The sequence below is a fragment of the Lissotriton helveticus genome, chromosome 7 (assembly GCF_964261635.1).
Source record: "Lissotriton helveticus chromosome 7, aLisHel1.1, whole genome shotgun sequence".
In the NCBI taxonomy this organism is placed as follows: Eukaryota; Metazoa; Chordata; class Amphibia; order Caudata; family Salamandridae; genus Lissotriton; species Lissotriton helveticus.
In genome coordinates this window covers 1,380,912,473-1,380,926,663 of record NC_136068.1, presented here as the reverse complement: position 1 = coordinate 1,380,926,663, position 14,191 = coordinate 1,380,912,473, and the positions used below count along the sequence as shown (strand labels likewise).

General features: G+C 46.4%; 1 protein-coding gene across 1 annotated transcript in view; it reads left to right on the top strand.

Annotated features, from left to right (window-relative positions):
* Positions 1-2,280: 2,280 nt before the first annotated feature.
* Positions 2,281-14,191, top strand: part of TRIM16 (tripartite motif containing 16) — a 146,116-nt gene continuing 134,205 nt past the window's right edge. Inside the window, exon 1 of the mRNA XM_078654695.1 lies at positions 2,281-2,964. Within this exon, the coding sequence (XP_078510821.1) occupies positions 2,392-2,964 (573 nt within the window). The 5' untranslated portion in view covers positions 2,281-2,391. The remainder of the gene's footprint in view (positions 2,965-14,191) is intronic.

Here is a 14,191-nt window from a genome sequence, read left to right as displayed (position 1 = left end):
CCAAGCCAGGTCTTCCCTGGACCAGAAACAAGCATCCTGAGACCGGTTTCTGGCTAATCAGCCATCATAAGCCAGGCTAGCTTGAATCCAGTGGCAAAGTGAGCAAGGGACCCACGTCTGGGCATACCCTGCCAATTTATGGTGAACAAAGCAAAACTTAAGGGGATGATGGACGGAGTGTTGAACAATGCGAACACTCACCCCCAGTCAACTGATCTGGGTTTAATCCATCATCACTCTTTAGCTCACTCCGCCATCCCAGTTCAGACATGGCCATAAGCAAATCAGTCTGACCCTGTGTCTCATGGGAACAGTCCAGCCCAAACTGCCAAGCCATGTCTTCCCTGGACCGGAAACAAGCATCCTGGGACCGGTTTCTGGCTAATCAGCTGTCATCAGCCAGGCTAGCTTGAATCCAGTGGCAAAGTGAGCAGGGACCTACGTCTGGGTATACCCTGCCAATTTAGGGTGAACAAAGCAAAACCAAAGGGGATGATGGATGGATGGAGTGTTGAACAATGCAAGCACTCACCCTCAGTCAACTGATCTGGGTTTAATCCATCATCATTCTTAAGCTCACTCTGCCACCCCAGTTCAGACATGGCCATATGCAAATCAGTCTGACCTTGTGCCTCATGGGAACAGTCCAGCACGAACTGCCAAGCCATGTCTTCCCTGGACCGGAAACAAGCATCCTGGGACCGGTTTCTGGCTAATCAGCCGTCATCAGCCAGGCTAGCTTGAACCCAGTGGCAAAGTGAGCAAGGGACCCACGTCTGAGCATACCCTGCCAACTTAGGGAGAACAAAGCAAAACCAAAGGGTATGATGAACGGAGTGTGGAACAATGCAAGCACTCACCCCCAGTCAACTGATCTGGGTTTAATCCATCATCATTCTTTAGCTCACTCCGCCACCCCAGTTCAGACATGGCCATATGCAAATCAGTCTGACCCTGTACCTCATGGGAACAACCCAGCACGAACTGCCAAGCCATGTCTTCCCTGGACCGGAAACAAGCATTCTGGGACCGGTTTCTGGCTAATCAGCCGTCATTAGCCAGGCTAGCTTGAACCCAGTGGCAAAGTAGCAAGGGACCCACGTAAGGGCATACCCTGCCAACTTAGGGCGAACAAAGCAAAACCAATGGGGATGATGGACGGCATGTTGAACAATGAAAGCAATCACCCTCAGTCAACTGATCTGGGTTTAATCCATCATCATTCTCTAGCTCACTCCGCCAACCCAGTAGTGTGGCAGAGTTTTTTTTTTTTTTTTTTTTGCACTATGCAGAACTCTGCCTAGACTTAGGCACAACATGCAAGTGTGGTTACAGTGATACATATTCATGTCCCCACTTTCTGGCAAATGATGTACACTGGAAGCATATATTTCAAAATATTTCGGTTTAGTATAACAAAGGTAAGTGGCATGCTGAACAATTATTAACAGGGCAGTTATTCCTTTCAGACTTTCTGAGGATACTGCACGCAAAAAAACAGCTTGAAATGAGTCTTTGAAAACATATGCATCTCACACGAAAAAAATACTTAATTTCCAACTGACCGCATTGTCTTCTTGTTACTCTCGTACTTCCTGAGAACAATTCAGCCAAATAAACACACAAAAATTATAAAAAAACAAAGCAGAAGGGAAATTACAAATCATTTACTATTGTGTCCTAAAGCATTTCGTTCGTACGTTCTTTTTGCCTTTACGCTGATTTGTAGCTAAAAGAATGTTAGCGCTAAATGTTCTTCTACAGCAAATTTAACAAACTGAACCCCCTCTAGCCATTGCCTATAAGATAAAGGATCCGTGGAGATTCACCCAGAATTACATGGTTCTGTCAAATGGAGACGCTGGAATTGGAACTACATTTGCTAATGTTGGTTTGCAACTCAGCCAGTAAGGAATGTGTATGGTAGTACGAAAGTGATTCGTCGATGTGTGGGCATCCATTTTTCAGTATAAAGAAAACCCTAGGGGAGTGCTCTTAAGTCACCTTGTGAATGGGGTCTTCGAACTTTCAAGTTAGGACCACATTTATTGTTTGATCATGTTTAAAGTGAAAAATTACATTGTTACCACAGGACAAAAACCCGAGTTATTCGACTGCTGAACGTGTCTACAACGCGGCACTAACATGGACCTGATTTTTGTTTCGAAACGTTGACAGGTACGGCGTCATTTGTTTGTAGAGTGAGTCTGGGCTGGGACTTGCTTCTCTTCGACTAAACTTGGCATTCCTTGTTTGCGCTCTGGAAAGGAACGAGTTAAACGCCGTGGGCAGACAGCAGCGATCAGGTGTGGCTGGTGTTGCTGCAAGAATGCGTGCAGTTCAGTCATATCCTGGACGAAAAGCAACAAGGCAAAGACTGCGAGATTGAAAATGGCTGAGACGGACCTAAGCGCGCAGGGTCTCCCGCGGAGCTCCAGTGCAGGAGACCTCCTGACCACCGTTGGCAACAGCGCACCGGCCGAGCAAGAAGGGACCCCCGCTGGCAGCCAAGAAGGCAACACCGAGAGCAAAGACGCAGCCAGCCCTAAACCTGCCGCAGCCGCGGACTCCAACCCCTGCAGCCCCGCTGCTGACCCCGTGCCCGAGACCAACGGCCATGCAGACGCCCCTGGGACAGACGAAGGAATGGCGGAAGACGATGAGGACGCCGTCCTGTGCGACTTCTGCCTAGACGAGAAAGTCAAGGCCACCAGGTCGTGCCTGACCTGCATGGTGAACTACTGCGAGAGCCACCTACGGCCTCACGTGGAGAACGCCAAGCTGCAGTCCCACCGGCTGGTGAAGCCCGTGCGCGACGCCGACCTGCGCACCTGCGACGCGCACCACAAGCTGCTCCAGTGGTTCTGCCAGGACGACCTCACGTGTGCTTGCGAAGAATGCTTGGCCGAGCAGCATGCGGGGCACGCCGCCGTCCCCTGCGCCGAAGCCCGGAAGCTGAAACAGGTCAGGGTTGTGTGTCACTGGTGATAAAGCGAACTTGAAATACTTTCCTAGGGTGGGTGCAAAGAAACTGAAAGCCACTCACTACGTGGAGAAGTGTGGCTCAATGGTTAGAGCGGCAGACCCTGATGCAGAGGTCTGGCCCAGGACCAGGGTTCAATTCCCACCTCGGCGGGTCTTGGGCTCAATTTCCCCGTACCTGATCATTCTCGCCTCGGTGCCTATTCTAATCATGGGTCCCACTCTGCAACTCTGGGCAATAGCTTGCTTAATCTCCACAACGGCCCCAAAACGCTAGGATGCCTGGCTTCACCTTGGGGGTGCCCAGGAGTGGGCACTTCACAGGGAAAGGCCAGGAAGGGTTTCACAGCGATATGTGTACAGCGCCTTGAGACCCCTTTGGGGGTGATTCGTGCTACATTTACATATAAGCACTACATGTACATTTCACGAAACGTATAGAACGGAGGACCGCCACATCCAAGGTCTTCTCCTTCCATCTGCATAGTTGAGGGGTGTTTAACCATTCAATGTCCTTTGTCAATAAATTCCTCGGTGGGAGGACAGAGGGGAGGCCACTTTTTGTCTAGAGCAGCGTGGTGCTGCTTGGGCTTTGTCAAAATCAGGCGCCCAGCTGTGGAAAACCATATAGTATTGAAGGTCAGTCAATAGCAGTTATGTAAGCACTGGATTCGGAGGGGCCTCTTTGCTCTTGGAGGATGGTGAGAGAGTTGGGGAGCTGAATGGGAGGACTAACAGAATGGGTGCAGGGGAGCAGTAAGAAGGGGAAGGGGTTCAGGATCAAAGACAGAAAAGGAGATAAAAAAAAGACGTGCTGGGCATCTCGCACAAGTTTCCCGAATTCGCTCGTGATTAGCTCATCCATTCTTTGTTTTTTCTTGCATGCGTAGCCAGTTATAAACTCACAACTACAAGTGCCAGTGTACAAAGAAAACACCTGGACTAGATAAGGTAATCATAGCTGAACTCAAGATGCTGTTGAGTACTGTGGTAAAGAGAGTTGGCATTAGAACCAGGAGCAGGCCCAAGTGAGTGCTCCGAGGGGCAGAGGGAGGCAGTAAACAGATGGAGCCTGGGAGAGGCAGAGGTTGAGTAGAGAACCAGATCCAAGACTGTCTGGAGTCAGGTGTGAGTAGCTAACCCAGTTATAGTTTTCCTTCTGTATTTTCATATTTCTCGTTTTGCATTTTCAAGTGTACATACACAGCTACTTGTATGAGGAAGCAAAGAAAAAAAGGAGTGAGTCAGCTAACTGATACGTAGAACTGGGAAACTTAAAATGTCTGACCGTAGGTAGGACCTCAACAAGAAGAGGGAGACGAAGAGATCGCACAAGCAGAGGGAGGCTGGAAAGGGTGTGTGTGTTTTAAATGAGGAAGATAGGACCAGTCAGGGTGCATTGATGGGAATGAAGCAAAAGATAGACGGGGAGAAGGAGGGAGGAGTGAGAGGAAAATAAGTAAGATACACTGTGGGATAGGAAGAGCAAGGCAACTTCAATAGAGAGGATGGGGAGAGATGCAGGGTGAATACCTTGAACGACAGAGAGGAAACAGTAGAAAAAGCAAGGTAGGGAGACAGACGGCTAAGGGCAGAGGTCTGGAGTTGCCTTAAGTGGGATGCAAGGAACTTACCACTACGTATTTTCTTTTTCAATCTGGCATTTGTAGTTTGAATTTGATATTAGAAATACTCAACCTCAAGTACCCCATTGCAAATAAAAACAGGAGTACATATTTGACCTTTAAGTTGAAATCTCAAATGAGAGGAAGGGAATGAATGGTACAGAGAACAGAAATAGAAAGGAGGGTGACCTCCAGCAAAGGGCACAGCATGTCAGAGGAAGGCTCCAGAACTGGACACAAACCTCCAAAGGTGGGCTTACTTGTTGTGTGTTGACTGCGCTGTCATAACACAGCCACACTGACCTGCGGGATATCTTTCCTTCTGCATTATAACATTCCCCTCGGTCTCCATGCATTTGTGCCATATTGTTTAGCTTATTCGTCATGAGAACTTCATGATTCTGAAGGACAAAGGGTGGCAGCTCTACCAGTTCGCGCACTGCAGCTGTTCAAATCATGTGACAGATCTTGCATACCATTACAGCCCCCAGGCTGTAATGGTATGTAACGGAGGCCAGCAAGATTTCAACCAAGCCCATTTGGCTAGTAAAAAACAGCCATAAATGGGGAGCAATGGGTATTCATACTTCTAGACTTCGGTGCCACTGCACCTGGTGCACTCTTGATACTTATGTCCCTACTGTTGATGTCCAAGTGGTACCTGTTGTCGCGGCTATAACCGTAACACATTTTTTCACTTAAGTCAAAATAATTGTCAATGTTAGTGAGGACTCTTCGTTGTTTTATTTTGAAATTGTTTGGCATGGATCTGCTGTCAAGCTTCATTTTATAACCGCTTTACCCAAAACTTTTCAAGCGCTTTTACCTGGAGGCGCTTGCTTCTTTGGGACATCACCTCTCCTAACGGAACCTCGTCGCACCCGCACGCTTCGCCGCCTTCGTGAGGGGCAGGACATTGGACGCTGCAGGGAGCAGACCAGGAACAGTACAGGTCTTGGGTTAGTGGCTACAGCGGGGCTGCGAGCGTTGCAGGGACTCCATTGCCCAGGAGTCCCTGCGTGACCGTGTGAGAGCTTCCGGTCCGCTTTCCATGTTGGCCCGCCCAACGCCCTCAACGTTCATTACATCTAGGTTCAGTACTCCCACAGCGCGGGACGCAGCCCGGGGCAAAGACCGGGCTAAGAGCGGGCCGTTTGAGGCCGTTCGAGGTCAGAGAGGTCTGGGCTGGGCCACCCCTCTTGCCCTGTTGTAGATATATTCCATCTCTGCCACTTTGTACACTCTTATTTTTATAATGTGCTCACGGGGTAGTCGCAGCAAAACCGCTAAGGGAGCGATTAAGTCCAATGGAACCCTAGACGATTTCCTCACCAAGACCAACCTGGCCATTGACGCGGAAATCAGTAAAATGCAACATAGGGTATCGTTGGATTTAGAAGCTGCACGAAGGCTTTCTGAGAACCTAGCTTCCTCTAAAAAATCATTTCTGGGCAATATTGCCTCATCTTTAACTCCTGAGCGTACATCAGGCCCTCGCCCATTGTTAACGTCGGCAGATATCCACCATGTTCCAACCATATCTCTACCTGAGCCCCTTCATATTCCATCACCACCACCTATAAACCCCACTGAGGTGTCTGCGACATATGTCCGCGAGGCAGGTATAGGCTTCCCCACTAAATCTAATTTGTCTAAACCAACAGTAAGTGCTAGGAAAGTTGCCATCTATAAAAAGAAATGTCTTGCTAGATCCATTTATGCACGCAAAAAGGCTAAGATTGCGAGGTCCAAGTTTTTTAATAGTAGACGACCGCTGGTCACATATGGGGTCAATGAAGAAACCTCTAAAACTAACACTTGCACTCTGGGTGAGGAAAATGATTCTGGTTTACGTACTGCTGTGTTAGATCTTACAATGGGAGCCTCTCCAGTTAAGATCGAAGAGAGGCAAACTGAGGGTAGGTTGAGTGAAACAGGGAAGGATAGGGGGGGCGATGAAGAATTCCTTAAAATTGTTTGGAGCACACTAAAACAGCTACTCGCCCCCCTGGAACTTAGGCTTTCCCGTATAGAAAACAACTTACTTGAAATGGATAGGACTATAGTCACTTTGGCTAGTCTTAGTCTAAAACAAATGGAAGCAAAGTCTTCTCAGGGTGAGGATTGTACCCCACAGGCTCAGGTGCCAGAACCCCCGCCCGTGCCCCCCCCCCAATACTCAAACCCATACCAAAGCCCCGCACAACAGTCTGTAACCCCACTGCTACTACTCCTAGATCCACAGCACCAAGCATTCGGCCCCCCCAAAGCATAGCCCCTTCTAAATTAAGGTTACAAGCTGCTCCACATCAGTTTAAACAGCCTGAAACTATGAATACACTACCCCAGCAACCCAGCCGTCCAAATTTTCGTGGGGGTTTTATTGATCTGCCACCAGAAGCTGGGCCCTATGTTATTGTTTTAGCTGGAGTGCCTGCACTGGGTCCGCAAACCCAAGAGAACCATCAATCCCTAAAAAATAGTTATCTACTGGCTCAATGAAAATAGACAGCTGCCTAATCACCAAAGAAGTCGGGTACTAATGGTACGTAGAGTACCTTGGGTAGGCCCTACACACAAGTCCATTGCTGGGGATTGTATAGTAGTATCCTTTGCAGATCCTCATACAGCCCAGCATCTCTGTGTATGGCCTTCACGAGATGTCAACCCTTCCATTGTCGTCAGACCCCTTACTTTTTTCTATCCACCACGGCAGCAGTTTGAGATGGAGGGGTCTTGGTCAACAGTTCAAAATACCAGGTGGAAAGGTCGAAGGGATGGTTGGCAAAGTCAACATAACTGGTGGCAAGGGGCGCCCACTTCTAATATGTTTGGTTGTTTGGATGAGGTTGATTGACTTGGGGGGGATTGACGCCTTAATGCACTCTACGGAACCCACCCTCCCACAGGTGACTGCTCCCCCTACCCCCCTAGTATTCTGTACGGATTGTTTAACCTCTCCCAAAGGTTCTGGTTTAAATTTGGATCTTGTTAATATTCCTACTAAGACCAGGACAGTGGACTTGGGTTTACCGCAGACTATCTCATCTAGTAGCCCATTGGATACAATTAGGGTGGCCTCATGGAATATTGCAGGACTAAGGGGTCGCCTGGACAACGATGATTGGGTCGATTTTATCGACACACACGATATCATCGTTTTCTAGGAAACCTGGACAACTGTCCCCCTATTTAGAGTGGGCTACCTGAATTATCATAAACCGGCCATACAGGGCCCTAGGGGTAGGGCTTCAGGAGGACTCACGGTGTGGATTAGAAATACCCTGGGATTCCGTGTTAAGGAAATCCTGGTAGAGAATGCCGACCTCCTATGTATTAGCCTGAGTAAGGATAACAGCAAGGACATTCTCTTAATTAATATCTACGCCCGAGGCTGTCAGGGTGGGAGAAAGCAACCAGTTCTGAATGATTTAGAATATCTTTTGAAGAAGTACAAAGGCGATCATTTTGTCATAATAGCAGGTGACCTGAACTGCTCATTTGAACCCATCCTTAGTCTGGCAGAAGATGTGGGAATTGAAGAGGATACTGCTTGGAATATTCCCCCGTTAACTATAAGCAAGGGTGTTAGGGGCACAGAGGCGGCCCTCCACTGGTTGGGACTCTGCCTGGAGTGGGGCCTTCGGGCAGTGAATGGCCGCACTCCGTCTGACAACTCGGGGAAGCCAACTTTTGATAATGGGCTCAGTGCAAGTCGCATTGACTATATATTGGTCAATATAGAATCTTGGTCACATGTAATAGATATGGTGGTAGAGACTAGGCCAGAGAGCGACCACAACCCTCTCTCTTTGGTGCTTAGGGTTCCTGGACTGGGTGATCGTCAAACGGAAACAACCTGCCTAACGTCTGACTTAGTCTTGTGTGACAACAGAAGACGAGTTAAATGGTCTAGAGTTCTAGACGACCCTGTGCTTATTCGTAAAATAGAGGAGTCTGTTTTTGACATAAAGGGTAGGATGATCGCATTATCCCCCTCTGGTGGGGTTGATCCCTTAATCATTAATCTTCATGAGAAGTGTTTTACGGATCTCAAAAACCTCCTCACCAAACCATCAAATAATAAGATTGTTAAATCACACAAAAGATGGTACAATAAGAGCTGTAGAGAAGCTCACAGTAAACTAATAGCAGCTGTCAAATCGAGGATTACTTATGACATTAGGAAAGCTAGGCAGTTTTATAAACAAGTCCTTTGGGTAGCTAAGCGGGACTGGGACGATTCCTACTGGTTAGATCTCCTTAAAGCCTGTGAGTCATCTAATCAAGTGAAATTTTGGGAGACAGTTAGATGGGGCAGGGACCCTGACTCCCAAATATCGGTCAACCACGTTTCTGCTCTGGACTGGGTGGAATTTTTTTCTACCCAATTCAAAGACACAAGCGCTGAGCATGTACTGACAACCGAACCTGTGATGAAGGCAATACCTATAAACCCCGGGGATAGACTCACATTTTCTGCCTTAGATACGGTACATGCCCTAGGTTCTGCCCAGTCTGGTAAAGCTCCAGGTTTAGATGCTATACCAGCGGACCTTTTTAAACGAAACCTTGATTTATGGGTCCCATACATCACGCTATTGGCAAATAATATCGCAGCAGGGGCAAGGATTCTGCAATCCTGGAAAGGGGCTGAGATACTGCCAGTATATAAAAAAGGGGATCGCTCACTGCCAAATAATTATCGCCCCATAAGCCTGATAGATTCGATCCAAATAATAGTATCAAGAATGGTCCTAGCAAGAATTCAGGGGTGGATCGAGCAGAACAATATACTTTCCCCTATGCAGGCAGGATTTAGATTAGGCACCAGCAGCATAGACCAGGTGTTTCGACTCACCATGCTCTATTGGAAGGTGTTTTTTTTGGGCGGTGGAGTTATCTACGCCGCATTCGTTGATCTCAAGTCGGCTTTCGACTTAGTTCCAAGGGTGAAACTATGGGAGGCTCTTAGATTAATGGGTCTTCCCCTAGAACTGCTGGAATTAGTCAGGCGTTTACATGAGGATAATTTCGCTCAAGTAAGGTGGGGGAGGCAGGGTCAGGTGACCAATAGCTTTCCAGTCCAACGAGGGGTGCGCCAGGGCTGTGTGTTGGCTCCTACCCTGTTTCTCCTTTTCATCAACCAGGTAGTCCAATTTTTTAACAATACGCAGACTGACGCACCTACCCTGGGCGGATTAAAATATCCCATGTTAATTTTCGCCGACGACACCCTGCTCCTCTCTAAAACCCAGAGCTGGTTACAGGCAGCCCTGAATAGGTTTTCAGAGTTCTGCAAGAATAACGACTTGCAGATCAACGTTGATAAAACTAAATTTATGGTTTTTAGCAAGAAAAACCCTACTAAAAGTTCGGTTATTTTGAATGGTGTCCCAATTGAGCAGGTCAAGGTCATGACGTATTTGGGTGTGACCCTTGATCATCAACTTAGCTGGAATCCTCAATTGGAGACATTAAAACTCAAATTCGTCCGCCTTACAGGTTGCTTATTTCAGGAACAAAAAAAATCCTTGACTAAACGTATCACTCCAGCACTAAAAATTTATGAGGCCAAGGTCAATGCAGCAACCTTGTATGGAGCAGACATATGGGGTTACAAGGACTTGTCAGTTTTGGCCACAGCACAGAACAGATTCCTTCGGAACCTGGTAGGGCTTCCACAATCCTCACCCATTAAACCACTGCTATTAGACCTTGGTTGCAGACCTATAGTTGAGCTGGCACAGTTCCGTCTAGTGGCACTATGGCGCCGGCTTTGGACGACTCCAGAGCTTAGCCTTTCTGCCCATGAATTGGATGAGGTTAAATCACTGTGGGGTGCTCACAAAATCCCATGGCTCAGGGAAGTCAAACAAATATTGTATACAATGGGCCTGCCCGAGCTATGGATAAACCCTGGGTGCTCCAGTTTTCCTTCAAAACTAGAGTTTAAGGATCTTTTCTGGGCCTCGAAAAAATCTATACTGGTCACCCAATCCTCGGACAATAATTTAACGGGACTCTTTTTAACACACAAGGTAATTCCGTCCCTTGAGCCCTACTGGGATCTGATTTGCAAAACCCTAGACCGCAAACTGTATCACCAGTTTCGTATAGGTACATTACCCATTAACTCCTTTACTGCAAAGTGGGCGAAGAATGCAGGCAATAAATGTTTTTGGTGTCCCGACCAGGTAGAAAGCATTGGTCATTTGTTTTTTGCATGCCCAGCATATCGTTCCCCTCGAATTAAATGGCTGAAACCCTTATGTGCAATTTTGGATTGTGGGGGACATCGGGAAGCCCTGCAGAAATTACGTGATATTAGAACCGAAATGTCTGTGATTTGTGTAGCTAAATTTCTGGGTTGGGCGTGGTTGATCCGTACAAAGAAATTGAACATTTTTTTAAATTAATTGTTATGATTACATGCGTTCGCTTGCCATGCTCTTTTTAGTTAATTGGGGATATGTCTGTAGTAGTTTTTAATTATATTAGTATTGTATGTCGTCTTTTATGAATTTTATTCGAAATAAAGACATAATGATGATGATGAAAAACCGCTTTACCCTGATAGGTCACATATGGCGACACAAGCGTCTGTGATTGTCTGACAGCCTTAGGAGACATCTGCCGTTGGCTTAAAAAACTTCAGTGGATGGCTTTGTTTTTCTGATGTTTTGCTTCGTATCATCACTGAAGCCAATAATTATTTTTCTAAGTTTGCTTTCCTGAATGTGCCTCAATGGTGTGGTGGGGACCAAAACACGGGATAAAGCAATTTACACACAACTATATATATATAAATTTCTTTATTCGGTATTTCATAATAGAAATACATAAAAGCAACATTATCCATATTATTACAAAATGGAGAGTCAATTACACAATAAAACTGAGTCCCAATAAAAAGTAGTTAAAAGTGAATCTCTGCACATTTCATTAAAATCATTGTTCTGTGATTTAGACATATTCCTCACAGGTTTTTCCTATGCCTAAAGATACATTTCAGGAAATTAACAACATGATGACAGGTACGTTCGGACTCTAAAAGCTGGAGACTCAACATTGCAGGACGGCACTGTCTAAGGCCCCACAACTTTAACAGGGATAGCAGCCAAAATTTGCGATGGGCATGATAAAACTTACAAAACAGTACGGTATGTATGGTAGTCTGTACTGATGTATCGTCACAGGGGCAAAGTCCAAGAGTTGGCTCCCAAGTGTTCCTCATTGGAAAGGCTACTAACCGATGAAAGAGATTTAATCTAAATCTCGTTAGTAGAAATCGATCAAAGATACTAATATCAAGTGTTAGGTAGGGCTGAATCATGACGGTAGTCTGAACCATAGTTGCATGGAGGACAGAGGCCTTGCCTATCTCACTAGCAAGCCTTAGTCCATCTAGATGGCTCAAGGCCATTACTTTCAGATCCTTCTTAGATATCTCACTGATCTTTGCTGGTGTTATGTAGTATGTCTCTAGGCCTAGGTCAGTGAGAAAGTTTCTAATATAAAGAAGCCATCTGATTTTCGCCGAGTAATCTAGTGCCATTGAGTCTGCCACAATTCCCTTAGTTAGCGTTTTTTTTTCCGAAGTCCAAATATGCCTCCAAAGTAGCAATGGTTGAATTTTTGCCAAATCCTCTATATGTGGTATCCCTAATTCTATGTGGCATGCATATGTAGAGATTCGTCTGGGCGCTGCAAGGAGGAATCTTAGAAAGGAGTTTTCTGCCACCTGTAGAGCACTAATATCCACATGCCCCCAGACGCCAGCCCCATACAATGCTATTGTCTGACATTTAGCGTTATACATTTTTAGTAGTTCCACAGGCGACCTTTTGCCCAATTTTTGTGAAAAGCTTATCAGGGCGGCTATAGCTCTCTTAAAAAGGTGTTTTCTGGCCTCGACTGCTGCTTTCCAGTTTAATTTTTCGTCTATTGTGATGCCTAGATACGGGTAATGGGCCGTCACTTCAAGTTTTTGGTTGTTAACTAATATATCCTTAGGTCGTTTTCTCCCTCTGCCTGCCACCATTACAAAGGTCTTCTTAATGTTTATATGTAGCGCAAGACTGCCCATATAGTCTGCATACCTGGACAGAGCCTTCTGTAGTTCACGCGGGGTACGCGCCAGTATGACGGCGTCGTCTGCGTAGAGCAGAGCGGGAATCAGGCGTTGTTTTACTTGCAGGAGATCCTGGGCCCCCCTCAACAGCTCCACCTCCAGACTGTTTGTATACAAGGAGAAGAGGAAGGGGGCCAGGACACATCCTTGCCTAACTCCACGCTCCACTTCAAAAGGTGCAGACAACTCGCCCTTCACACCAAAGCGGACTCTCGCGAAAGCTTTGGAGTATAACTCCCTCAAAAAATCTAGAAGAGGGTGATCCACTCCCATTTGTGTCAGGACTGACCAAAGCTTTGAATGGGACACACAATCAAAGGCAGCGGACAGGTCCACATAAACCATGTAGAGCTTGTCCTGTTTTGCATTGATATATTTGCCTAGCATCATGGATAGGTTTAAGGCCTGTTCTACTGTGCCAAAGACTTCTCGGAAACCAAATTGTAAATCGGACAGAACACCCCCTTCCTCCGCCCACTGCTGGAGTCGCTCAAGGATGACCCTGCCAGCTACCTTGCCCAGCGAGTCCAGCAGTGAGATAGGGCGATAACAAGAAACCTCCTGGCGGTCTCCCTTTTTAAATATTGGGACCATGGTGGATTTGGTCCAGGAATCCAACAACCCCTCTTTTGTGACCGCCGTGCACACCCTAGTAAGTATGGGAGCCCAAAGATCCACGTTATGTTTAAAAATGTCCACAGGTACACACAACTAACACTTAAGGACTGCACGTCAGGACAGGTTGTTTACGATAACTGTGCCATGCATATTCGAGTACCAGACAAAATCACTCTCTTCATTTTCCTTTTATTAACTACGTGCATCTTGCCTTTCTTCTCCTTTTGGTCGTGATGATTGTTGCATTTTGCAGTGTCGTGGCACTTGTAGAGCGCCTCCTACCGCTGACAAGTTGTAATGAACATTCTTAGCAGGAACCTCCTTGAAAAATGCCACGTTTTAGGGGTTATTTGTCCCATTAAGGAACTGCTGGGGATCAGAAGTGAGATACTGTCAGCAGTAATTCAGGTTTATGTTTATTACATAGATCTGGTTTTATTTTTGTACACTTATCAGATGATCTTAATTATTGTCAAGTGCTTTTAAATAGACCTATTGAAGTGACTACTCTGAACCCATTAAAAGCTGCATTGACTCTGCCAGGCTGCACCCTTCTTTTCCATGAGCTCGTGTGAGCAACTCGCTGTTCTGAACTGAACTGAACGGCCCACCCCTCTGCCCTGGACTCTACCTTCACCTGCTCAGCCGTGGAGCCGAGTCATACAGAGAGTTAAACTTAGAATTGCAGAAGTATTTGTTTTATAGCAACCCTAATGTGGCTACTTTTTTGTGTGCATATTAACATTTACCAAAGTGACATACAGTACACCCCACATTTATAAGGAAAGTGACATAATTGTAGGTGTTCTAACACAAAGGGTAAAAGGAGCGG